The 24,296-nt window shown below is 44.8% G+C and overlaps 2 protein-coding genes across 2 annotated transcripts in view; both read left to right on the plus strand.

The window, feature by feature from the left end:
* The window catches only part of LOC134458501 (RNA-binding protein Musashi homolog 1), a 27,326-nt gene extending 15,899 nt beyond the window's left edge, over positions 1 to 11,427 (plus strand). The window contains exons 7-14 of the mRNA XM_063210839.1: positions 2,499 to 2,547; positions 4,450 to 4,532; positions 4,708 to 4,825; positions 6,732 to 6,812; positions 8,159 to 8,215; positions 9,751 to 9,813; positions 9,992 to 10,146; positions 10,430 to 11,427. Of these exons, the coding sequence (XP_063066909.1) occupies positions 2,499 to 2,547; positions 4,450 to 4,532; positions 4,708 to 4,825; positions 6,732 to 6,812; positions 8,159 to 8,215; positions 9,751 to 9,813; positions 9,992 to 10,146; positions 10,430 to 10,471 (648 nt within the window). The 3' untranslated portion in view covers positions 10,472 to 11,427. The remainder of the gene's footprint in view (positions 1 to 2,498; positions 2,548 to 4,449; positions 4,533 to 4,707; positions 4,826 to 6,731; positions 6,813 to 8,158; positions 8,216 to 9,750; positions 9,814 to 9,991; positions 10,147 to 10,429) is intronic.
* Positions 11,428 to 16,582: 5,155 nt separating this feature from the next.
* LOC134458503 (transmembrane protein 233-like) lies at positions 16,583 to 20,206 on the plus strand. The gene is made up of 3 exons (XM_063210841.1): positions 16,583 to 17,038; positions 19,151 to 19,285; positions 19,392 to 20,206. Exons 1-3 carry the CDS (start codon positions 16,841 to 16,843, stop codon positions 19,401 to 19,403), a joined length of 345 nt encoding a protein of 114 aa, XP_063066911.1. The 5' UTR covers positions 16,583 to 16,840; the 3' UTR covers positions 19,404 to 20,206.
* Positions 20,207 to 24,296: the final 4,090 nt, after the last annotated feature.

Consider the following 24,296-nt stretch of genomic DNA (forward strand, 5'->3'; position numbering starts at 1 on the left):
ACACACACACACACACACACACACACACACACACACACACACACACACACACACACACACACACACACACACACACACACACTGAAACACACATAAAGACAAACACCTCTCTCTCGCTCATACTCACACAGAAACGGTGATAGTAAATCTGACTGTGCGCATGGCCACACACACAGGGCCCTCCTTTATGTGAGCTAAAGGCTTGTCGATTCCCTTGACTTGAAAGGGTCATTTGGTGGTGAAATTTTATTTAAAAAAAGAGAGAAAAAATAGATCCATTTTCACAGCCCCTAAGCCCCAGTGAGCAGTGAGCAGCCACTGGGGTGGAGAGCCAGGGGGCAGAGGGGCAGGGGAACGGTTGGTGTGGTGTGGTGTGGTGAGGAGAGGATGGTGGCTGGGCTTTGCTCAGGTTACCCGCCTGTGTTGAGTTTCTTTAGTAGCGAGAGGGCTGGAGATGGGCCCTGGAGAAAGCTTGGGAACAAGTGTGAGGTGTGTGTGTGACTAGTGTGTGTGTGTGTGTGTGCGTACTGTATGTGTGTGTGTGTGTGTCTGTGTGTGGTTTTGGCACGGGCTGCATCTGTTAGATCTCAGCCTCCTGTACACAGTGTGTGTGTGTGTGTGTGTGTGTGTGTGTGTGTGTGTGTGTGTGTGTGTGTGTGTGTGTGTGTGTGTGTGTGTGTGTGTGTGTGTGTGTGTGTGTGTGTGTGTGTGTGTGTGTGTCTGCTTTTTGTGTATTTGTGTGTGAGTCAAGACCGGTTTGGGTTGCATGTGTTCTTCTGTCCTAACCACACCTGTGTGTGTGTGTTTGTATTTGTTGTTTGTGGCTGTGATTTTGGCCAAAGACGCGTGCTCAAACTAAAAACCTACATAACGTGTCTTTTTTGTACAAGAATGTCGGATTGCTTATGACTTGACCAACACACGTCTCTGACATGAAAGTCTCTACCCCTGTTTACAGTATGAAGTCCTGTGAACAAAAACACCTGTACTCCCTCCAGTCAGTCAAGAGAGGACACACAGAGGGAAATAAGGATATGAAGTGAGGTGGGGGGAGAAAAAGAATGAATAGGTGATTGGGGAGAGTAAGAGAGAGAGAGAGAGAGAGAGAGAGAGAGAGAAAGACAGAGAGAAAGACAGAGAGAAAGAAAGCGGGAGGCAGTTGGGACAAAAAGAAGAAAAGGCTAGAACGGGAATGAAAGGAGTGCATGTTGACAAATCCCCCTCTCTGCTCTTTGTTCTCCTCCTGGCCCCCCTTTCCTCTCATCTCTTTCTCTCTGTCCATCCTCACAGCACATCCCCACCCTTCCACCCGTTCCCTCGCTCCTCTCTTCCTGCACTACCCTCCACACCTCTTTTTTTCCACTTTTGTGCGTCTGTCTGTCCCGGTCCATGAAAATGTATCTGCTGAATCCTTCTGCCTCTGCCTATTGAAAACTTTGTGTTTTTTGTGTCCTTGCGCTTGCTTTCTTTTTTCCCCTACCATGAACCTCTCACTACACACTACACCCCCCCCCCACACACACACACACACACGCACACGCACACCTCACTCACTCTCTCTCACACACACACACACACACACACACACACACACACACACACACACACACACACACACACACACACACACACACACACACACACACACACACACACACACACACACACACACACACACACACACACACACACACACACAGAGTCTCTGGCTTGCCCTATTCAAGCTGAGAGAGAGGGGGGTAAATTCTTCTAATTGAAATTCTTTAGAGGGTCGCCATGGGAATAGTAAACTTTGTTAGGAAGAGAGGAGAGCGGGAGAGAGAGTCAGAGAAAGAGAGTAGAGAGAGGGGGACAGAGAGGGCAAGCGTGAAAGAGGGAGAGGGGGGAGAGAAATGGGATGCAGAGTTTGTGAAAAGATTACCCCCTCCTTTACTCCTCCAGCTCCTGTTCCTCTAACAGTGAGAGAGTGGGTATCAAGCTTTTCCCAAAAAAACTCAGAGAGCGGAGAGACATTCAACACTGTTCAGCTTTGCCTTAGTGAAAAGGGAGCCTGTTCCTACCTTGCTCTGTGTCCCTCTCTCCCTTTCCACCTTTTTCTCTCTCCACCTACCTCCTCCCCCTCTCTCTCCCTCTCTCTCTTTCCTCCACTCGCTCTCTCTCTCTCCCTTCCTCTTTATCTCTCTGGGTCTTCCTTTTTCTTCTTCTCCTTTGTCACCTGCCACCCCCCTCCCCTCCCTCCATTGGCCTCTCCTCTCTCCCCATCTGTCTGGCCCTCTCCTCTCCTCTCCTCTCCTCTCCTCTCCTCTCCTCTCCTCTCCTCTCCTCTCCTCTCCTCTCCTCTCCTCTCCTCTCCCCTCCCCTCTTCTCTGCCCCTCTGTGTGGAGAGACAGTGCGACCTCATGCTGTGTAATGGTTGCTCCCGTCCTGGGCTGGCTGCCTCCCCCCATCTCATCTCATCTCATCTCATTGCCTCTCTATCTCTCTGTGTCCCTCTGCAGGTCGATGACGCCATGCTCATGTTTGACAAAACCACCAACAGGCACAGAGGTAAGAGTGGCACGACTGCCGTTATAAACACACTCGTTTTGGTAGACACACTATCACGCACACCACTTAACGCACAAACACACTTGAACACTTGAACGATCTTCCATGTGTGAACACATTCACAATCTCGTACACACACAAGTATCCAGACGCTCTCTCTATCTTTCTCTCCCTCTTTCTTGCTCAATGCACACACGCACACACACACACACACACACACACACACACACACACACACACACACACACACACACACACACACACACACACACACACACACACACACACACACACACACACACACACACACACACACACGTACAAACATGTACACACACGTACACACACGTACACATACACACACACTCGCACATGCCTGTTATATGAGGATCAGGCGCTCAGATTTGTTTTAATATGTAATGTACACCAGCTGGGATGACCTTTAGATTCTTTATAGACCCCCCCTCCTTCTCCTTCTCCTCTCCTCCTTCTCTCCTCCTCCTCTTCTTCTTCTCCCCTCCTCACGCTGCTTTAGCTCTGCAGTTTTCTTCTCTCTCTAGTCTTTCTTTCTTCTCTCACTGTGTTTTCTCGTCTGGCCTATCGCTACCATCTCTTCTTTACTGTTGTTTTAGTCGCTCTGTTCATTTTTTTCTTCTTCTTCGTGCCGTTCTCTCATTTCTTTTTGCTTTGTCTACTTAAAGCTGTATGATCTTCTCTTAGATTTACCATCTATGCCCTAATGTTTTCCCCCTCTGGTTACTTGTACTCTCTCACCCCTACCTACGCTGTGCTCTCTCCTCTCCTCTCCTCTCCTCTCCTCTCCTCTCCTCTCCTCTCCTCTCCTCTCCTCTCCTCTCCTCTCCTCTCCTCTCTCCTCCTTTATTCCCATGGCCCTGGGGGGAGGCCTGGGTTTGAGTTCAGCTGAGTTGAAGCGAGGGGCTGGACTTGGCTTGGGCCGATCAGGTGGCTGCTTAATCAGGTCTCAGGCTAAAGCCGTGCCATAAGCTCTCAGATTGACAGGGTAAAGGAGCATGCCAAGCTGGATAAGGCCGCCACAGGATAGGCCGAGCCATCAGGTGAGAGGGTGGAGCCAAACGCATAGAGGGGGATGGGCTTAAAGTAGATGATTGGCAGTTGAAAAGCTCTCAGGTGATAGGGAACAGGTTAAGGGTAGGTCGGAAGGACTACCAATGGTTTTACATTTGAAGACAGCTGTAGAGGTATGTGGAACGGTCTATATGTCTAGAGGTTGCATGCAGCTTGAGGAGATTGGGGGGGGGGGGTGGGGGGGTTGTTACGGAAGTGATTCAATGGTTAGTGGTGGTGGTCTTCCCAGGGCGAAGGGCTGCTGGCTGGGTTGGTCGGTCGGAGGGTGAAGGGTGTCAGGATCAGTGTGCAACAGCTGGGGAGGGGGGATGCACTGGTCGAAGAGGAAAATTAGATTAGCGGAAGCTAAAGAAATCAGGAGGGACTTAAGGATTGAGCGGCCGTGCTGGGGGCCAGCGGGGGTGCTCCAAGGATCTTCAGCGTGTCAGAGGAGGTATCGACTGAAGGTTTTAAGTCCTTCAGCTGACCTTACAGCTGAAGACTGTTGTAGCAGTACAGTGCCAACTAACCCCTTCAATATCACAGAAACATGCTTTGATATTCACCACCTGTTGGAAGATAGGACTCCACACCCTCCAGAGAGTTTAGTTGTAAGAAACTATAGACTTTTTTTGAGCTTGAAACTCATTTGGTTTCTTGTCCCAGGAGCAGCAGTTCTGGTTAATGTAGAGGGAATGCTAGGACACACACACACACACCCCCCAAAACAGATTTCATGTAACTATTCACAGCAGTACCTCACAATTCATACCCCTTATACTGTGCATGATTATGTGTTTGTCATCTTTTGTATAGGCTTTGGGTTTGTCACCTTTGAGAGCGAAGATGTGGTGGAGAAGGTCTGTGAGATCCACTTCCATGAGATCAACAATAAAATGGTAGGTTTACCCCTTGGACCATAATTGAGTGTAGCACATTTGCTGGATGAAATAAACCATAGATAGCATCATTAGTGTTTATGTGGTAATAAATATGTAAATGAACTGAGAATTAGCCTGTATCGTTTTTCATTGAGCTGTGTTAAGTGCGTGGCATTTGTGTATGCTACCTCAGGTGGAGTGTAAGAAGGCTCAGCCAAAAGAAGTGATGTCACCCACGGGCTCAGCTAGGGGGCGCTCCAGGGTGATGCCCTACGGCATGGACGCCTTCATGCTGGGCATCGGCATGCTGGGTAAGAGGAGTCACACACTACATTACATTACACTACATTACATTCAATGATGGGCAAAATGGATTCATCAATTTACAATCCAGTGTCTAATATTCCAAATGATTTGGTTTTACCTCTGCAATTCAGCCAGGTGGTTGGCTGGTTGAATGAACACCTGGATGAATTAGACAGGTTTGCCCATCGCTGATTACATCACATCACATTACATTACATTACACTTTGCTGACACACACAAGAACAAACATTACATTGCACTACATTTACCTGACACCTTTATAACATATAGTTATTAAATTACAGGGCATTGGTTAGAGTTCCTGAAGTAACGTGGGGTTAGGGGCACACACCAGTAGCACAATGGGCTTCTCTGTCACCTGAAGAGACTCTCTATTAGAGGTGGACCCGTGCCTTTATTGAAATGGCACTATGGAACATCGGTTTTAGAAGCTACGCCTGTTGTTATGTGATGTTCATTTTTACATATTCACGACCTTAGACTTTGTCAGCCCATATCTTTTCCCTACATGGAAAAAGCACAAAATACATCACATGATATAATTTTACATTACATTATATTACACTTAGTTAGCTGATGGTTTTATCCAAAGCCACCGACAGTTATTTAGGTACAGGGTATTGGTTACATTTTCTGGAGCAATGTGGGGGTGAGATGCCTTGCTCAAGGGCACCTAAGCCATGAATGAGGGTACTGCAGAGCACTCACATTCTTCTTACTAGTGGAGGATTTGAACCTGCAACTTTCCTATCACAAGACCAGCTTCTAAATTGGGCCATGGCTGCCCCTCACAATTGAGCGGCCTTCTCTTTGAATAACTATTGTTTCGTAGAACTTAGACCAGTGTCTATACAGAGAGAGAGAGAGAGAGAGAGAGAGAGAGAGAGAGAGAGAGAGAGAGAGAGAGAGAGAGAGAGAGAGAGCGAACGAACATACACTATCTATGATATCAATAAGATGGAAAGCACAAAATAACCTGCAAAGTCCTCTGGAGTGGTTGTAACTGAGCTTTTGAGATTGTGTGTGGGGGAGCCCAGTAAACGTCATTTTCTCAACCCAAATGTCTGCCGTACTGTGACAATATTTTGCTGATTTTCTGTGCCCTTTTGAGTGCGAGCTACATGCTTTCTTGAATCTTCTACTTAGAGTTGTCAGAGGTTATATATCTCTCTGTCACAGCCACATTTTAAGAAGCACTGACTCATCAGTGGAATCCAGCTCCTTGATAATACATGCATACTTATTACCCCAGTATTGCATTGAACCAGTAGCCAGGGGAACTACAGTAGTGCTGCCATGTGGTCATATTAGGAGATATAGCGCCCTCCGATGGTAGCAAGAGGTAGTGTTTTCCCCCCATGCTTAATTCAGGAAGGCTTCCTATCCTCCACGTGCTCCCCTTAGCAGGAGGGCTGTGTGGTATGCAGCTCGTCTCCTCTCTCTCAGGGCCTACAGATGACCGGCCACATGGCCTCTGCTCTCCCTGGACTGTGTGCACGCATGGTTTTGATTAGCAGAGCTGAACCTGTGTTTGTGTGAGACAGGGAGGGGGACAAAAGTAAGCCTAGTAGTGCCACAGAATTTGCCTAGAGAGCCATGTTTGCATTTGCATAGGCACACACCGACCAAGGCCCCCAGTGCTTTCTCGCATGAACTAGACAAACAGCCAGCGAATTGAATTGTTTAGCACAAATAAAAAAATACTTGCTTTAATCTCAAGGTTCTGAATGAAAAGTAAATGGTTTATTTTCCCTCAGTACTGGAATTTTCTTTCTTCCTTTGCACTTCCAACTGAATAGATTTCATTTCTGTGTATATACATATTGAACGAGTAAATTGTGAATAAAAATACACGTAGATTCATTGTTCATATTTTGTTATTCTTTTCAGGCTACCCAGGCTTCCAGACGGCCACCTATGCTAGCCGCAGCTACACGGGCATCACCCCAGGATACACCTACCAGTTCCCTGGTGAGTCCACTCCCCACTGCCCCACCTGTCCAGCTCTCTGGCCAAGCCCTCGCTGTCTGACAGACATATGGCAGCACGAGGAGGCCGGGCCCTATGAGAAGTGGAACCGGAACCCCTTTAAGATGCACTCAGAGAACAGTGGATACCAACACGCTTACCTCACGGCATATGACATCATATTTGTAGAGCATTTCTGACAACATTTGACCAAAGTGCTGTGAAAACAATCAAAAGCAGTTTTCAACAATTATGTCAAAGATATTACATTATTAGAGATAGTTATGTCAGGCGTAACACAGGTAAATCACAAGAAAAATGATGATGATAATGATAGTCAAGTAGCCTGACTGTTGATTGTGCAATTGGAGTAAACACATTTTTCTATTTATGTCAAAATTGTGGATAGTACTATATATTTATATCCATTCCAAAAGCATGAAATCAGCTCCACCAATAGACATGAAGCCACCACATACACTCATAAAGAACGCACCAAGAGCTTTTGGTCTTTGGCTGCTTGTAGATTTCAGGGAGTTTGTTCGTTCACTAGTTGGGTATTGAGGGGATTGGGGCGGGTGGTATGGGGTCGGGTAAAGGAGAGATGCTGTAAGTCAGACACATCTCTTTAACATGCTCCTTCTCCTGTCCTCCACTGATCCCTAACCTGCCCACCTCTAACCCTAATCCTAACCCCAACCCCAATCCTAACCTTAACCCTGCAACCCCGACTCCTGAGATCACCGTCACCTTAATCCCCATTCAGTTGACCTGTAACCCGTCAGTGCACTCCTGCTTCTCCTCCTCTGCTCAGATTTGTGCTCTCCTGGTGTCACCGAAAATCTAACCAAGCCCCCTTCCTTCTGTTTCTTTCCTTCCCCTCTTCCTTTCCCCTCTCTCCCCACCTCAAACCCAAACCTCTTTTTTTTCTGTCTGGGTCTTGTTCAATCCCCTCTTTTTTTACTCACACGCCTCTCTCACTCTCTCCTTGCCCCCTCCTTCCCCCTCTCTTTCTCCTACGTAGCACCTACTCCTTGCTGTAAGTCGCTTGCTTGTGTGTGTGTGTGTGTGTGTGTATGTATGAACGGGTGTGTGAATGTGTTTGTGGACGAATGAGTGCACGTATGTGGCGTGTGTGTTGTTTACTCCTTGCTTATAGATGGTGTGATTAAAAAAGCGCCCTTTCATTGGTGTAGTGAGTGTGTATGTGTGTATGTTTAGGTGTGCTTAATTAGACGTGTTTGTGTGTGTGTAAGTTTGTGTGTGTGTGTGTGTGTGTGTGTGGTTAGCCTGGCTCGTGGTGGACAGCGTGTGTATTTACAACGCTCTTTTGACATTTCTGTTTCTAGAATTCCATTTAGAGAGGACCCCCCTCCTGACATCATCCCACCCCCCTGAACTCACAGGTCAGTTGCTCTTCTGGGGTTTACAAGCAGCTCTCTGTCTGTCTGTCACATGCACATGCTCTCTGCTACCACCTGCTGGCCTGGTAGTCTGCTCGCTGGCAATATCCCTTCAATGCCACTTCCAGGGGTTCAGTAGTAACCCTGAACTGGGTGAGGTAAACCCTGATGCATTAGTAAATCATCTACAAGAGTCAGTAGTCCTTATTTTGTTAATTCAATGGCACTTGCAATCGAAACCCATTATTAACTTCACTTCTTCCTATTTTTGATACTTCCTATAGGTTGACTTGGTAAGCTATAGCACTTAACCCTGTTCTTAGAATACCCCACTGCCAATTAAAACTGAAAGGGATTCTGAGAAGTTGTTAACAGATCACATCCAAGTCATTGACATATTTGTAACTCTTCTCATAGCGACCAATCTGTTTGAGTGGAAAGTTACAACCTAACTTGCAGTTTAGTATCAGTCAGTCGAATTAACATTACTGTGTCGGTAGCTTTTTCTGACTGGTGGAGGGCAACTGCTTTGTGAGATTTTGGTTTTGGATGTGTTTTTGTAGTTATTAAAACCATAATATGTGTAGTGTGCACCAGGGCTTTGAACTGATAGGTACTACGAAAGAAAACCGGGAGCTTTGTCTATTTCACATGGAATTGAAAGAATCCAGAAACTATTACCGGTATTTTGTATATTTCGGAACAGAAGCTCAGTCAATACCGTTTTTTATTTTGTTCCTCAAAGATATAGCATTTTGTTGTTGCCCACTGAGTGACATAGCCATGTGACTTAATATATATATATATATAAATTAATGTCATTGACATTTGTGTTGAAAATACTTCGGTTAACAATAAACACGTTTGTAATGATAATTGTTTTTAATTATTCTTGTCTTATCTAATGAAGGTTGTTATGGTATTTCACTTATTGTAAGCTTGATGAGACAATTTTATAGCCATTTGTAACAGTTGACATGTGAACATAAATTAACTGTTCTGGATTTTTTTGTTCTAACCTTTATAGAGAACGTCTATTTAATGATGGATCACAAAACCGGTAATTTTAAAATTCTATTTCTGTGCGGAACGAGCCAGTTGGGAAAAATATCTGTTTCAAAGCCCTGGTTTGCATATACTGTATAAACATTATAAATTAAGTTTTATTGGAAATGTTTATTTATTTATATTTTCATCTGCTCGCTTCAGTCTGTTAAGGATTCCGTCTGAAGGCTGTCAGTCAGTGTCAGAAATTTAGAAGATAACAACTTTTTTTTGCTCAACATCTAAAAGTACTTAAAGCACCTTTAAGTCTTTGGAGTCATAAGCCTGCATGTGTCTGACTGAAATTCTTTCAATCAACTTCAAACATGTCTGTCTTTGTCTGAGAGATCTGAGAAAGCCAAGGAAGGTATCTGAGCAGGATAAAAGTTGTTATTGACGAATGTAGTTCTGTAAATATTCTGCCGCTTGCCTTTCCCATTTCTTGCTCTCATGTCTCTGTCTTTGTCTCATGTCTCTCATGTCTCCTATTGCAGCCATTCCACTCACGGCCTATGGACCAATGGCGGCTGCAGCAGCGGCATCAGCATTGGTCAGAGGTACAGTGCCTTTCGACTATTTCTTTTTTGTTTGTTTGTGTGTGTGTGTGTGTGTGTGTGTGTGTGTGTGTGTGTGTGTGTGTGTGTGTGCACAACTGCACATGTATAAGACTGAGTCTGCCAGCTTGTCTCTGCAAGCGGTCTCTTCTGATAATATATCTGGTATTTTGTCCTGCAGGCTCAACGCCCTCACGCACTGCTGGGTTCCTGGGCACCAGCAGCCCTGGACCAATGGCTGACCTGTACGCCGCAGCCAATCAGGATTCAGCAGTGAGCAGCTACATCAGTGCAGCCAGCCCTGCCCCGAGCACAGGGTTCGGACATGGACTCGGGGTATGGCAACCAAGATTTATTCACCCAACCTCAGAACGCACACCATAGATACACAGAAGCACAGCATACCTCTCTCATACATATCTAGTATTTACATGGACACACAGGGAATAAACAGGGACAGATAATGTCTGTGCAGAGTGACTGTATTATTCAGCAATATAATATAGTACATGTTATATTTGAATACACGTATATTATAACTATATATACGTATAATTATAATTTTCCAGCTAGCTATTTTTGTCCTTCCTTATACCTCATTGTGTCCTTCTGTTCCCAGGGTCCCCTGATAGCGACAGCCTTTACTAATGGCTACCACTGAGATGCCTCCCAGTTACACCCGGCGTGGAGGGTAGAAGGGGGGGCGGTTCATCCTGCTGGTGAGCCAACCAAACTGCTGTGTGCCTCCTGATGGTGCGATCTGATTGGCTGCTGCAGGTGTCTCCCCTGATTTTTTTCACCTGTCTTGACTGAAGATGTTTTTCTTCTATATGAGAGAAAAAAAAATGTTCTTCCTCCCTGTCATTTCCTGTCTTCTGTACTACTAACATCACTTCCTTCCTTCACCTGATCCCTCGTGTTATCCAGATCTTTACCTTTTATCTGAAACTGTTATGAGTTTTATTTCTCTGCGGCTCAGTCACAATGCGCTGTCTCTTCACATGAAAAACAGGAAAAAAAGAAAATGTGCAAAAAAAATCAGAGGAACGTTTTGGGGTTGTACTTGAGGAAGACATGAGGAGTCTTTTATGTTTCTTTTTTTATTTGTTCTTTTTTGAGGAGTTTTAATTTAATTGCTACATTACGATGTCTCATTTGAATGTCATGTTGACCATATGTACTATTGTGTTTTATTTTACAAAACAAACATGCTGTGTAGTAGGAGAGAGAGAGAAAGAGCAAAAAAGAGAGAGAAATGAAAAGAAAATGAAATGTGTGACGACACAGAAGGTTTTTTGGTGTCATTCTCCTCTCCGTTAGTGCTCCTAACAAACATTTTAACACAAGAACAAAAAAAAAAAACATGTGAAAAACAAAATTCACGTTCCTTTTTTATTTTAACAACAACAACAAAAAAACCAGACACAGGAAAACATGGAAAAAAAACTAAAATGTATATTTTGGTAGTTTTTAAACAAACAGACATTTGTAATATTATTATTAATATCAAAACAGTGATAAGATTTTTTTTTCTTCTGTAATTGGTTTGAAAGCGATGTGTTATTTTTTTCCTCCTGTAAGATATTGTATATAAAGCACAGCGTTGGGAGGGTTGGGGTGTGGGGGTAACTTTCGTGGGAGGGCTTATGGGGTGGGATGGGGGGTCGGCTTTGGTGGGTTGGTGCGGCGGGGAGGGGGTGGGTGGGGTGTAAAGCTTGGATGGAGAAGGACTTTCATGCAGCGGTACGTGGGAGGTCAAGGTCGTGTAGTCAAGGTCAACAGCTTTGGGTAGAGTTAAGCAACAGTGAAGGGGACCTATTCTGCTGTGTCCCATTTCGGTCAACTGAGGCTTGAGAGCTATCCCTAGGCCCCTGCTGTAGAACTGGGTAGAAGAGGGATGGGATAAGGAACTAGGACACTTGATGGTGGATTATGATGGCTTTCCAGTTTTGTCTCAAGATATACCGACTCATTCTGTCTTTCATTACATGTTGACTTTTTTCCATGTTTGAAGTTACTGAGCTGTTTTTGTTACACTGAACTGTTGCACCGTATGTGTGAGGTCAGTTTGTATACTTCCCTTCTCCCTGGTCAACATTTCAAGTCTTCTTGAAGACATTTCCTGCACTCAGCCATTCATCTCTGGTTTTGACGTAATCACATATTTTACATGTGTAGCTTCATGTCATTGCCATTTTTAGTCTATTTGCTAGCTCATCCCGAAACGCTGCTCACCCGGGTGTTTCTATTGGACATAGTGTCAAGTCATTGTCTGCTTTGCAGATTCATGTTCTTACAGAAGTACCCCAGGTGTCTTTCAAAGATTGTGTCCACCGTTTGACGTTGTTCCTCTTGAACAAAACTTTGCCCCAGTTGTGCACATGTGAAAATAGGGGGGGGGGGACTAACTTGCATGAATTTTTACTGACGGCTGTACTTGTAAAGACATGATGTTTACTGTCTTGGTCAGCTTTTGCACGAGTCAATTGGATTGTGGGACTTGGGGAAAAGGGTGAAGGCCCGTCTGGATCTCCAGTGTTTTTATGGCTTTGGTAAAAGCTGGGTTGTGGGTTGTGGGTTTCCGGGGCTGGTTTGAAGGGCTGGGAGGGGTTGGGTTGGGGTGGGGTGGGACGGGTTCTTATTACTGCTTTTTCTGGGAAATACATATATTTTTTGCGCAATTTGTCTTCTATTGTCAATTTCTTTGTCTGGTTTCCTTTCCTTCCCCGTTGCGATAACGGTGATTTTTTTTACTGTGTTTAAAAAAAAAGATGAAGGACACATTTTCAAAGCAATGGAATGGATCCTGAGCCGTTATATCATGGTTCTACTCCGGTCTACCTGTCCTTTGTGGATTGTGTGTTTGCAAGATGTGGAGAACAAGCGTGTAGTGTGTGCGTGCGTGTGACTGCATGGGTCTGCTGTGCTGTATTTGCAAGTGTGCGTGTGTGCAGGTGTGTGTGTGTGTGTGTGTGTGCGTTTGTGTGTGCGTGTGCTGAACAAAAGTATGCTGAAGTAAGGGTTTTTACACAGGTGGTTTACATGCATTTCAACTGCCTTCTTTTGGTACTGAAACACTTGTCTCTGTCAGTCTAGAGGAGAAGTGTGTGTTTAGATCGGCGCTCAGGGGGGGAGAGCTTCTGCACAGGGAATATAAAAACCACAAACAAGCCTCACATCACTCAAAAACTCAAACCCCGTTTGAAATCCTGTACGTAGCAGCACCAGGCATTTCCTCTGCTCAACGAAAATAAAAACCCTTCTCATTTCGATCAATAACATCAAACACTAGGAGACCTACGTTTGAACTCAAGGGGATTTTTTTTGTCCTGCAATTAAAAGCGAAGGCAAAAAAGGCCCCAGGATACATTCAGAGCTGACATTAGCTTCATTCATTCGTTCATTTATTATTTTGCTTTTTCGCTTCTCTGCAATACATTGCTCAGCACACGAATCCTCCTCACAGATGTCAAACCTCTCGAAGCACTCTCTCCCTAACTGACAGAAACGCCCCACAAAACTACTGTTTGACTCACACTGTAACTATTTAACCAGCAAAAAAAGCAATAAGTTATTTTTTATCTTAATTAATAAGAATTATGCTATTAATGATGGTATGAATATCGATGATGATGATGATTACGTGGCATTAAGACTTATTTTCACAAAAAGAAAAAGAAGCTCTATTTTTTCTGACCCATTTTTATCCCCCCTCTCTCTTACAATAATGATTCAGTGATTTTTTTTTTGGGAAAGCATTCATTTCCTGTTTCCTGTGTGTGTTGGTGAATTGTATGGGGGTTGGTTATATGGGGCAGGGCTTAAAAGATGTATGGAGTTGTAACTGGAAACCTTTGTTATGGATGTTACCCTTGTTGAGTTGGTGTATGGGGGTTTTGGGTGTGAGGGGAGCCCCAACCAGGGCTCTGGAATGGATGAATCTGTTTGAAGTTCCTCAGCTCTTAAAACGGACAATGGTCTCTGCCAACACTGTAATTTAAAACACTCTGCTGACTGCCCCCCACCCTGATGTTTATTATGTTTTTTTGTTTGTTTGTTTTTATCTCCTCTGGAAATTTCAAATTTAAAATTCCTAATAAATTATTTTAAACATTCCACTGAGGTCTGTTGCTGTCGTGATATGTCTCTTACACCTAACAAGAACATGTCATATAATAATTCTGTATTTGAGTAATTCTATGATGTGTACTATAATAGTATTAATGTAATGCTCTGTGATATTGAATAATCCTAATGCCGTCTCTTTACTAATTTTAGTTATTCAGTATAGTTTACTTGTGGTTATCTTGTAGTTCTACTGTAGGCTCATATGTAGTGTTCTGATTCCTATTCACACTTGTTTAAACAAAAATTAGAATGGAATTACACACAGTTCAAATTAAAATGGAAAAAAAGACATGGAAAGAATCTGAAAGGGCCAACTAGGGAATTGGGAGTGTGGTTTCAGTAATGTGGTTTGAGTGGTGGCGATGGAAGGCATTACACAGAGTGAGTGAGATGCCCCGCTAATCTCTGGGCCTGAATTATTGATGCCCCCTGTTTGTCTGCTTTATCAGTCCGGTTTATCTGTGCCCTCGCAGGCATTACGTGTCAAGCGGGTGAATCCGTGCTCAACAAACACACACTTGACATCCTATGGCCTCGAGGCTTTTGTTGTGTTGTTGTGTGTAGGCTACGCTACGCTACACTTCCCGCTCCATTGTACTGGTAAACACTCCCACCTGAGCGCTCCCATGCTTACATGCATGCTGTAATAAATCATAAGATGAAGGGCCAGCTAGAAAAGTGCTGAGTCATGCTGTGAGCTCAGCAGCAGCAGCAGGCAAAGCAGAGCTGTGTGGCTTGATGAGAGAGGCAGCAGGACTGATGTGGACGAAAATGGTACTGCAGTCACTTTCAAAACCCAAATGCTGTCCACACTGAGCATGCAAGAAGAGGCATTGGATAGGTGCAATTTCATCAAACTCAGAATTAGCGGTGAATATTTTGGCTGCACTATTGCCAGTGAAAATGCCAGGGCCGAATTAAGATCTAAAGGTTAAAAGTGTCTGCTAAATGTAATATAATGTAATAAAAAGATAGCCCGGGGCCCCAACAAAAGGCCCCTTCTGCCCCCCAAAGAAGGCATATTTTCTGACTAAATAAAATGAGCCGTGTCATAATTTTTTTGCCAACTGTGGAGAGGAGTATTGCGTAGAGATACATTTCTCAGTACTGTATCTGCAAAGCAAACCTTTCACCCCTTCTTTTGCCAATCAATGCCTGGCACTCTGGCAGTCGGGTCCCCCCAGGCTGCAGCCATATCTATCCTGTGACTTTGACACGTTCATCTCATGTGGAGGCGTGGGTTCGAATCCCACTTCTGACACCATGTAGATAATTCCACAATGTCCTCACAAGGATTATTACAATATATTGTAAAGCCTCAGAGGAAACACAAAGAGATACAGCTTACTTTCATGTAGCTTACTTTCTAACAGAGAGGTATTGTCAATGTGCACTGGCTGTACACGCGCAGTGGCTGTAATCTCTTAAAGGTACAGAACACCATTTCTATGTACTATTATAATCACATTATGACACTACGTTTACACTTTTACAGTACAACACCACGCCATAGTGTTTCCATAACCAAGCATATTAGAAGTAAGAAACACGTGGCATGTTATACCCAGGCTATACTGAGTTAACCTGGTTCTCACGCAGATGGTTGTTTCCAGTTGGGTGGAAATGCACGAGGGTCTGCGTGAGAAGCAGGTTAGTACTGAGTAGTACCCTTTTACTACATACTGAACCGTCTATGTGTCTATGTCTCCTACTGGCTTCTATTCCACTGTCATTGGCCCTTGTCACCCTTGTTATATCATGTCCCCACCAGTGCCGTCCGGCAGCCAGCCCTACCCCTGTGTGCCTTGCATGCCTGGAATATGAATCTTGGTGTGGTATGACCTGTTGGCAAGCGGAGTCAGATCAGACCTTCAGAGCCCTACTCTTAGCCACCGCAGCAGAGGCACTGCAAAATAGAAGGCTCTTGTGTTTGGCTGTAGCCATGTGACACTGTGTGCTTTACCAAGGAGCTCAGGCTAGAGGGTGGAAAATGTACAGCGCTCCCTCACGTGCGAACAGAAGTGCCATTGGAGTAATGTATTGAGATGAATGTTAGTGTGCCACAGCAGTTAGTAATACGTAGTTAAAATTGAGCATGGGGCCATGTGATCAACAGAGCTGTACTATGAATGTGTCATGGAGACATCCGGCCGTTACTCACCATGACAGTTATTGTCTAATGATATATCACTAATATGTAACCATTGCCTTTTTTAGCGACGCCACAGGCATGCCATAGCAGTTGTTGACAGAACTAATTGACATATTAATGACAATAAGTAAAAATATTGCCATTGTAATTTCATATGAATTCTTGGGTCATTTTTCTCACCATTCACATCTATGGCACAGGTTCGGAATATTGATCAAAGTGCCACTGTTATGTTTGTTTACATTACCTCCCAGAACACACCCATGTACAGACACAGACAGACAGACAGACAGACAGACACACACACACACACACACACACACGCACACACCTTGCTCATTCCAACAGCCTGTCCTTAGCCTCAAGTGCCCCCCAACCCCAATCCCACAACTCTTCCTCTGCCACCCACCCTCCCTCTCAGGGGAATGTGTTTGCTCCTTCCAAAACTAATTGGGTCAACCACTGCCACCCCCCACCACCGCACTCCCCTGAACCTCAGTCGCATCCTGGATCCTTCAGACACACACACTCTTTGCTCTTAAGACATATCTCTGGAGTCATCACTCTTCCCGCCTTTCTGTCTGCCCTCTTTTACTTTATCTGCATGCTTTTAAAAAAAGACTGGCCTCTCTTGTTTATGTCTGGGGAACTTGGAACTTCTTGAGAGCTCCTTGGTGGAGTTTGACTCGATAGAGTTTGACTTCGCTATTCCTTGAGCAAGTGTGAGTTTCTGTATTGCATTAGTGGGTGATGGCGGCAACGCCGGCAATGGAGCGCGTGGACGCACTGAAGAGCTCCCTGAATGGCAGCGCCGACCTGGAGCACAGCTGGGATGGGATGGGGGAGATCCCGCCACCGCCCTTACAGAGTTACCTGCTGCTCACCATCTTCACCTGCTTCTGCCCTGCCTACCCCGTCAACATCGTGGCCCTCGTCTTCTCACTCATGGTAGGTGCTTTGGGGACCACTACTGCGTGAGTGGTGGGATACTGGGGGGGTCAGGGCTCTAAATGAACACCAGCTAACCCACCACATGCTGGCAAAGTGTCAGTTTGGCTGGTAGAAAAGACCAACTTACAAGCCACGTTGACCCATTAGTGAGTGTGTTTTTGGCTGGTAAGGTCAGCATCTACTAGCCATTTTGGCTGGTGATGAAGAACTGGGGGCTATTATGGTGCACCTTATTGCCAGACTGTGTCATACCTGTTGCTTCAGTAAGTTGTGATGGCATTGGTGTGTGGAGAATTATTGCTGTGTGTAGAGAATTGGTGTTGTGGATAGAGTATTGGCGTTAGTCCTAGTTTCCAGAGGTTATATCATGGAGCAGGCTGTGGTTCTCACAGAGCATGCAGGGATGATTTACACATCACACAGGCTGCTGCAGTGTGTCAAACCACTCAACGAGGAGGAACTAGGGTGAGATTACGACTGGTGTGGGGTTACAGGATTTAGGTGACCAGGAACCCTCTCAATATCTTCTCCATCACTGTGCAACTGATTATATACCCCTATGCAAGACCGTCCGCTTGATTTTCAGTTCACTGTGCAGCAAGCATTACACAGTGGATTGAAACATTACCAGACACCAATTTAAACAACATCGCACACTACGTATGAAGCACATGCAAGGTGTGGTTCGAGAGGTCATGTCAAGGTTCAGCTCAACTGAATCAAGGAATGGAAGGAACAGTTCCCTATCTCTTATTTCGTCGGGAAAGGCTCTCGGCTTGTTTATGTGCTTTGGATATGTATACAGTACACACGTCCTGCTCCATGCTCGTCCCGTCTACCTTCCCATGGCCTCAAAATAGCTTGTTGACGTGTGTCAGCGGTGTGATGCTCGGCACTGGGGAGGCGTGTGCTGCTGACCCGTGTGTAATATGGGCCACAGCCTGAGGTGTGTTAAGACAGCGCGGCTATAAGTTTTGGGTCAGGTGGAGTGAAAGGATCTCTTGGGCCTGTATTATCTGTCTGCTATCCAACTCCTTCTCTCACTCCCTCTCTCTCTCTCTCTCTCTTACTCTGTCTGCCTGTCTGTCTGTCCTCTTTCTCTCTCTCTCTCTCTCTCTCTCTCTCTCTCTCTCTCTCTCTCTCTCTCTCTCTTTCTGTGTATGTGTGTGTGTGTGTGTGTGTGTGTGTGTGTGTGTGTGTGTGTGTGTGTGTGTGTGTGTGTGTGTGTGTGTGTGTGTGTGTGCGTGCGTGAGCAGCTTTTGGGGTCCAAACTGTTCTGTGCAGGTGATGAATAGAGCAGCTGTCTAGGTATCAGGGTTTCATTTTAGAACTGGCACGTACGCACGCACACTCGCGCGCGCGCGCACGCACGCACGCACGCACGCACGCACACACACACACACACACACACACACACACACACACACACACACACACACACACACACACACACACACACACACACACACACACACACACACACACACACACACACTCCACCTCAGGCACTTTGATAGTATAGAGAGACATTGCACTCTCTTTCTTCCATCTTCACACATATAGACTTGCAGACTGGCTGCAAAAGACTACTAAACCAGGCTTAGCTCTGTCTCTGGCATTGAAGGGCATTTACAAAGAACTCCACAATCTGCAAGTCCTGTAGCATAAATGGTACTGTGATGTACTCTAGGATTTGACCCTCCACACTAAATCCACCCATGTACTGTATCTTGGCAACAGCAATCATTTATGAGCTTCTAGTCAGGCAAAAAACAATATTTGCAGAGTTTTCAGGTCACATAAAAGAACAGCATATCGTCACTGTCTGACAGAAACCTTGTAGCCCCACTTTTCATAGTTTTTTACTTATTGATTTATAAATAACTATATTCTAAATAAATCATATCAATATTAAAGTTGGTCATGAAGTGATTTATCATACACATACACTCATAGAGACAGAGTAGTACAGACTTATATTATACAATGAATAAAGAACGAATATGAAGTAATTGAAAAAAATAGTGGAGATACAATGTTTCTGCTGAACGATACCGTATGTGTGATGATGTTAATGGGCACTACACAGTTGCCTCTGTTCTCTTGTAGTCGAGGAACAGCCATGAGATAGGTGACTACGAGGGCTCACGGCGACTCGGCAAGAAGGCGCTACATGTGGCCATCGCCTCCATCATCATCGGCATTCTCATCATCATCGTGTTCTGCATTGTCCACTTTACAAACGTAATACTCAATTTTTTCAAGTGTGACTTTGGACTTAGTTTTTTTTACAGTATTTCTGGTTCTTCTGGCGAAGTCAACTGTAATTGTTTTGTTTATTTCCAATCAGCTGGACTTCTGAAGGGATGAGGCTTTGGTGGTGCCACCATCAATACATTGCTCCCTAACCTGCTCAGCTGTTGGTGAACTGACATGAACAGGAGCCCTTTATGAACTGTATGGAAACGGGACTGGACTGGAGAACATCTACTGGGACAAATTCCTTTGGTGGCAAATGGACTTCCTGTCAAACTTGGGCTTCCAGGGAGAGTTTCCGTGGTCCTCATCCTTGCCAAGAGTTCTCCCGGAACTGTGTTCTGTCTGACAGTCTGTCAGCAAAGTGTTTGACTGACAGGGAATAATGCAAGAAATGCAGGGGTCACGGAGCACACACTTCTGCCATTTAAGTGACAGCAAAGTGAAAGCAAAGTAAACTCTTTCTGTACATATATACGTAGGTCTACCATGGTAAACTACCAATCAGGTGTTTTATACTAGTTGTTTGGTCCATTGCAATGTCATATAAATTATCTATTGCTCTTAGCACTTTGATGTACATTAACAGTTTTGTGGAATTCTATCAATCTCAGTAAATTGTTTGCTTTGGACAACAATTAAATTACTTTAGATTTTGGAGACATACCTTCTTCCTTAATCATCCTTTCATAACGCATATTGGTTGACAAGAAAAGTCTTCACATGAATAAATAGTAATGGCTAAATGCTTTTACCCAAACGCATAACAGCAAAAACATTTTTTAAATAACTGACTGAAGTTGATGCCTACTAACCATGGATTGTGATGCCTGCAAGGCCATCTTCAAAGTGTTGGCCTCCAAAGTTTACTCAGTTCATGTACGTACCTTTAATAGAATGTTAGAACACAAGATTTGGTAAAAAAAAATCTGTCCAACTGTTCAGAAGTGATCATGCAAACAAAAAGTGTCTCCGAAGTCATCTGAAAAGCATTGACCTCTAAAATGTAATCAGTTCATGTAATGTATTATAAAGTGTTAGCACAGAGGGTATGGTGGTGCAAATCGCATTTGAAAGTTATCGTGCAAGCAAACAAATCTGTGATGGACAGATGCTTGGACTCAAACACCGCAACAAGAGAACAGTATGCATCCGGCCTGGCACCCAGCAAGTGGAGTTATAACACTATAAATGATAAACAACATTGGCCTTTTAAATGACAACTAAAATAACCTTGCTCAAAACGAAAAGAACTTGAAGCAATGAATAATGTTTAAGGTCTGAAGATATTCTTGAATATAAGACTGCAGAATTTTTAATTTTCTTTTTACAGTGAATGGTCTAATAATTAGACTCTAATTGATTAACTTAAAGGCCTACATATGTGATTGCTTGGTGTAACACAGAGACCCACATAGAGAAGAAAATTACATCAAATCAACTGAGTTTTGACCCTTTGCCATATGAGCATTTGATGACCTTTGAACTGGAAGTGCACATTGAAGACAGGGAAACACAGGTAGAGCTGCGTTCAACAGGGGGCTTTGTTCAAATACCACTGCATAAAAGACCTTCGGATAATGTCAGTGTCAGTTTAGTCTGAGCCTAAGGGTAAATCTAAAGGACAAAAGGTGAGATAAGACAAGGGTAAATAAACCATTGTATAGGAAGCGAGGCATTGAGGAAAACCTGAAATGTTTCAGAGAGAAAAGAAGATGCGTGTTGGAATCTTCTCATTACATCAAAGGATTTTATTACATGGCGTGATCTTGCTATTTGTTGTGTTTGTTCATCTGGTTCATATGTGGTCTACTGCAGCACATTTGATTGTATTCCAATGGGTGACTATATTCCATTTCTGTGACCTGGAGAAAATATACACAAATAATTTTAGCATTTTTTTGCGGGTGCAAGACAAATCCATCTCTGCCATGTACGTAAATGAATTTGCAGGTGAACAGTTGAAGAACAGACCCTGCTACCTGAAAAATCTGGTAAAAATAGATCAAAGAGCTTATTAAGTAAAACACACCAACAATGGTGCACCTGTTTTCCCCTCTGATCTCACCTGACACTGTACACCCATACAACACACTACACACACACGCGCGCGCGCAAGCGCGCACACACACACGCACACACTTGCACACACACACACACTTTTCCCATCTCCCTCTCCTTGCAGTGGTCTTAGGTCTGGTCCCCTGTGTTGCAGCATGTGTTTTTCACACCCCCATCTGTCAAATCCCCCTCCCACACAACACACACACACACACACGCACACACACACATGCATACACACATAAGCGCACACACACTGTTGACACACTACGCACACACACACCAATCTCCACACCAACAGCATCCTGCCGACTGCAGAGCAGCGGATCATGTTGTGTATTTCAATATGTAACGTTAGCACTCATCACTGGCTAAATATAGTGTGAGAGTGGTCCTGCAGTGGGCGGTGTAGGCTATCACTGGCCACTTTCTCATTAGCCCGCTGCATCCTGCATACTGGCGTACCTGCTGACTCACATGCCATGGCATGGCACACCGCACGGCTCGATTCTCAGCACTCAGCCTGGCCTGATCAGAAAACACATGACCGGATTCCTTTCTTCCAAACTCTGTCAAGCAAACGTTAGTATGAGAGAGAGAGAGAGAGAGAGAGAGAGAGAGAGAGAGAGAGAGAGAGAGAGAGAGAGAGAGGGAGAGAGCGAGAGAGAGAGAGAGAGAGAGAGAGAGAGAGACTATTCATGAAAATCATTAGTTACAACACCAAGCTCCAAACGTATTCTCGATGCCAGAGTGTCTCCACATGAGGTCACCACAAAGAGAGGGTGTCAGTTTTCCCCAAACAACAGATCTCCCACTAATATTTATCAACTTCTGCCACCCGCGACCTCGCAAATAAATAACAGTCTGGCACAGCTTGCCGTGACTATTTTCTTGTCTCGTCTTGTATATTTTTTCTATATTTTTGTCCGACCAATCGCTATGGCTGAGCGACGCTCCAGCTATGCAGACCTCATGTGTACACGGCAGGCAGTGTAATGGGTAAACAGGGCTGGCAAACGGCCGAGTCAGAGGGAGGGGAGTCTGATGGGGAGCTGTTGGGGAGGAGAGTACTCCTCCTATGGCTCTGGGGACAGCTGGTGGTATCTCTCTCTCTCTCTCTCTCTCTCTCTCTCTCTCTCTGCCTGCCCGGTGTGTTTTGTTCGAGAGTGAGCCAGGGAGGTGCCACGCCCACTGCTGAGAGCTCCCGAGTGCCCCGCCGAGTGGAGAAGAGGAGGGCAGCTTGGCCCTGACCCACTCCGTGTGGAGGAGGAGGTGGAGGTGGTTCAGGTGGTAGTTGAGGTGGTGGAGGAGGAATGGGATAGTCGTGAGAATGCTGTGGGGCTCAGGAGAGAGAGACAGACAGACAGGGGCGAGGAAGAGTTTACTGCTGCTTGATCATCATACAGACACACTCTCATAGACACATGCAGGCACTATCTGAGAGAAGAGAGAGAGAGAGAGAGAGAGAGAGAGAGAGAGAGAGAGAGAGAGAGAGAGAGAGAGAGAGAGAGAGAGAGAGAGAGAGAGAGAGAGAGGCCATGCCCTGTCTGCATGCCAGCTTGACAGCCAAACTTTAAAAAAAAAAAAACAGTTGATAGCAGAGTGGACACCAGAGCATCATCAGAGAAAGCACAGCATTTGACTCTCCTGCAGTAACTAAAGAACATGTTATACTTTGTAGATAGACATTATAGAGACAGTCAAACAAAAGCGGATTTTGAGTTTTCTGCCATATGTATTAATTCTAAAATTCTGAAATTATCCATTAGGATACCTTGACTTTGTTTTTTGATTTTTATCCAGAAAAACCCATGTAATTACCTTTGAATGTGCAGCTCTATCCATTTAGTTACCTTTAAATTGCATATTAATATTTGCATACAAATTAAAATGTCAAAAATTCTAACAGTTTAAATACAAAAGTTGGTTCTAAAATCCATCTGGTTACCTTTACGGTCTCACATGACAGAGATCACCTTGGGTGGAGGATACGCGTGCACAGCCACACACCATGCGGACGTGAAGAGAACACAGCATATTAGAACACAGCCACCAAGTTCTGCATGAGCAGCCCGGTGGGATTCCTTTCCAGAGCCCTGGGCTCCGCGGTGCGCTTACAATTCACCATCCCCACCAGGGTTCAGGAGGTCGGGGTGGCCGAGCACTGAAGGAGCCTTTCCACTCCAGCAGACCTCCACAGCCACCTCGGATCACTGTTACTCAGCACACAAACACCCTCCAGGCAAAGGAAACATTATACACAAAAGGAATGTTAATGAACATCCGGGGGGTTAACGCACAACACACAACACACACACACACACACACACACACACACACACACACACACACACACACACACACACACACACACACACACACACACACACACACACACACACACACACACACAAAAGGAGTGTGTGTGTGTGTGTGTGTGTGTGTGTGTGTGTGTGTGTGTGTGTGTGTGTGTGTGTGTGTGTGTGTGTGTGTGTGTGTGTGTTGTGTGTTGTGCGTTAACAAAATGTGTGTGTTGTGTGTTGTGCGTGACGGTAGCCTTTAGGTGGCAAAATGGAAGTGCTATTGAGCCTGTCTCCTGCACAACAATTAAGAGCCACAAAAAGGTAAACGGGGCCAAATTTCCATAACAAACCAGCAGCCACTCCTGACCTGAGGAGCGCTTCTGCGGCCCAGGCAAATGCAAAAGCACAGGATTAGCGCACAGCACACTCTTCTTCCTTCAGGCACTTCAGTCACTAGTGGTTTGACTCTGCTTATCAGCAACTATAAGCACAGGTGCTGCTGAGAGCTTTGGAAGCTTAATAATGAAATGATAGCTGAAAGCATCAGTGAGGTGTTTTATGTAAAAGAAAGTGGGCAGATAATACCAACTTTACCCCTCTCAGAAAATGCACACAAAGTCGTAGCAACTTAAAGG

The sequence above is a fragment of the Engraulis encrasicolus genome, chromosome 11 (genome assembly GCF_034702125.1).
Source record: "Engraulis encrasicolus isolate BLACKSEA-1 chromosome 11, IST_EnEncr_1.0, whole genome shotgun sequence".
In the NCBI taxonomy this organism is placed as follows: domain Eukaryota; kingdom Metazoa; phylum Chordata; class Actinopteri; order Clupeiformes; family Engraulidae; genus Engraulis; species Engraulis encrasicolus.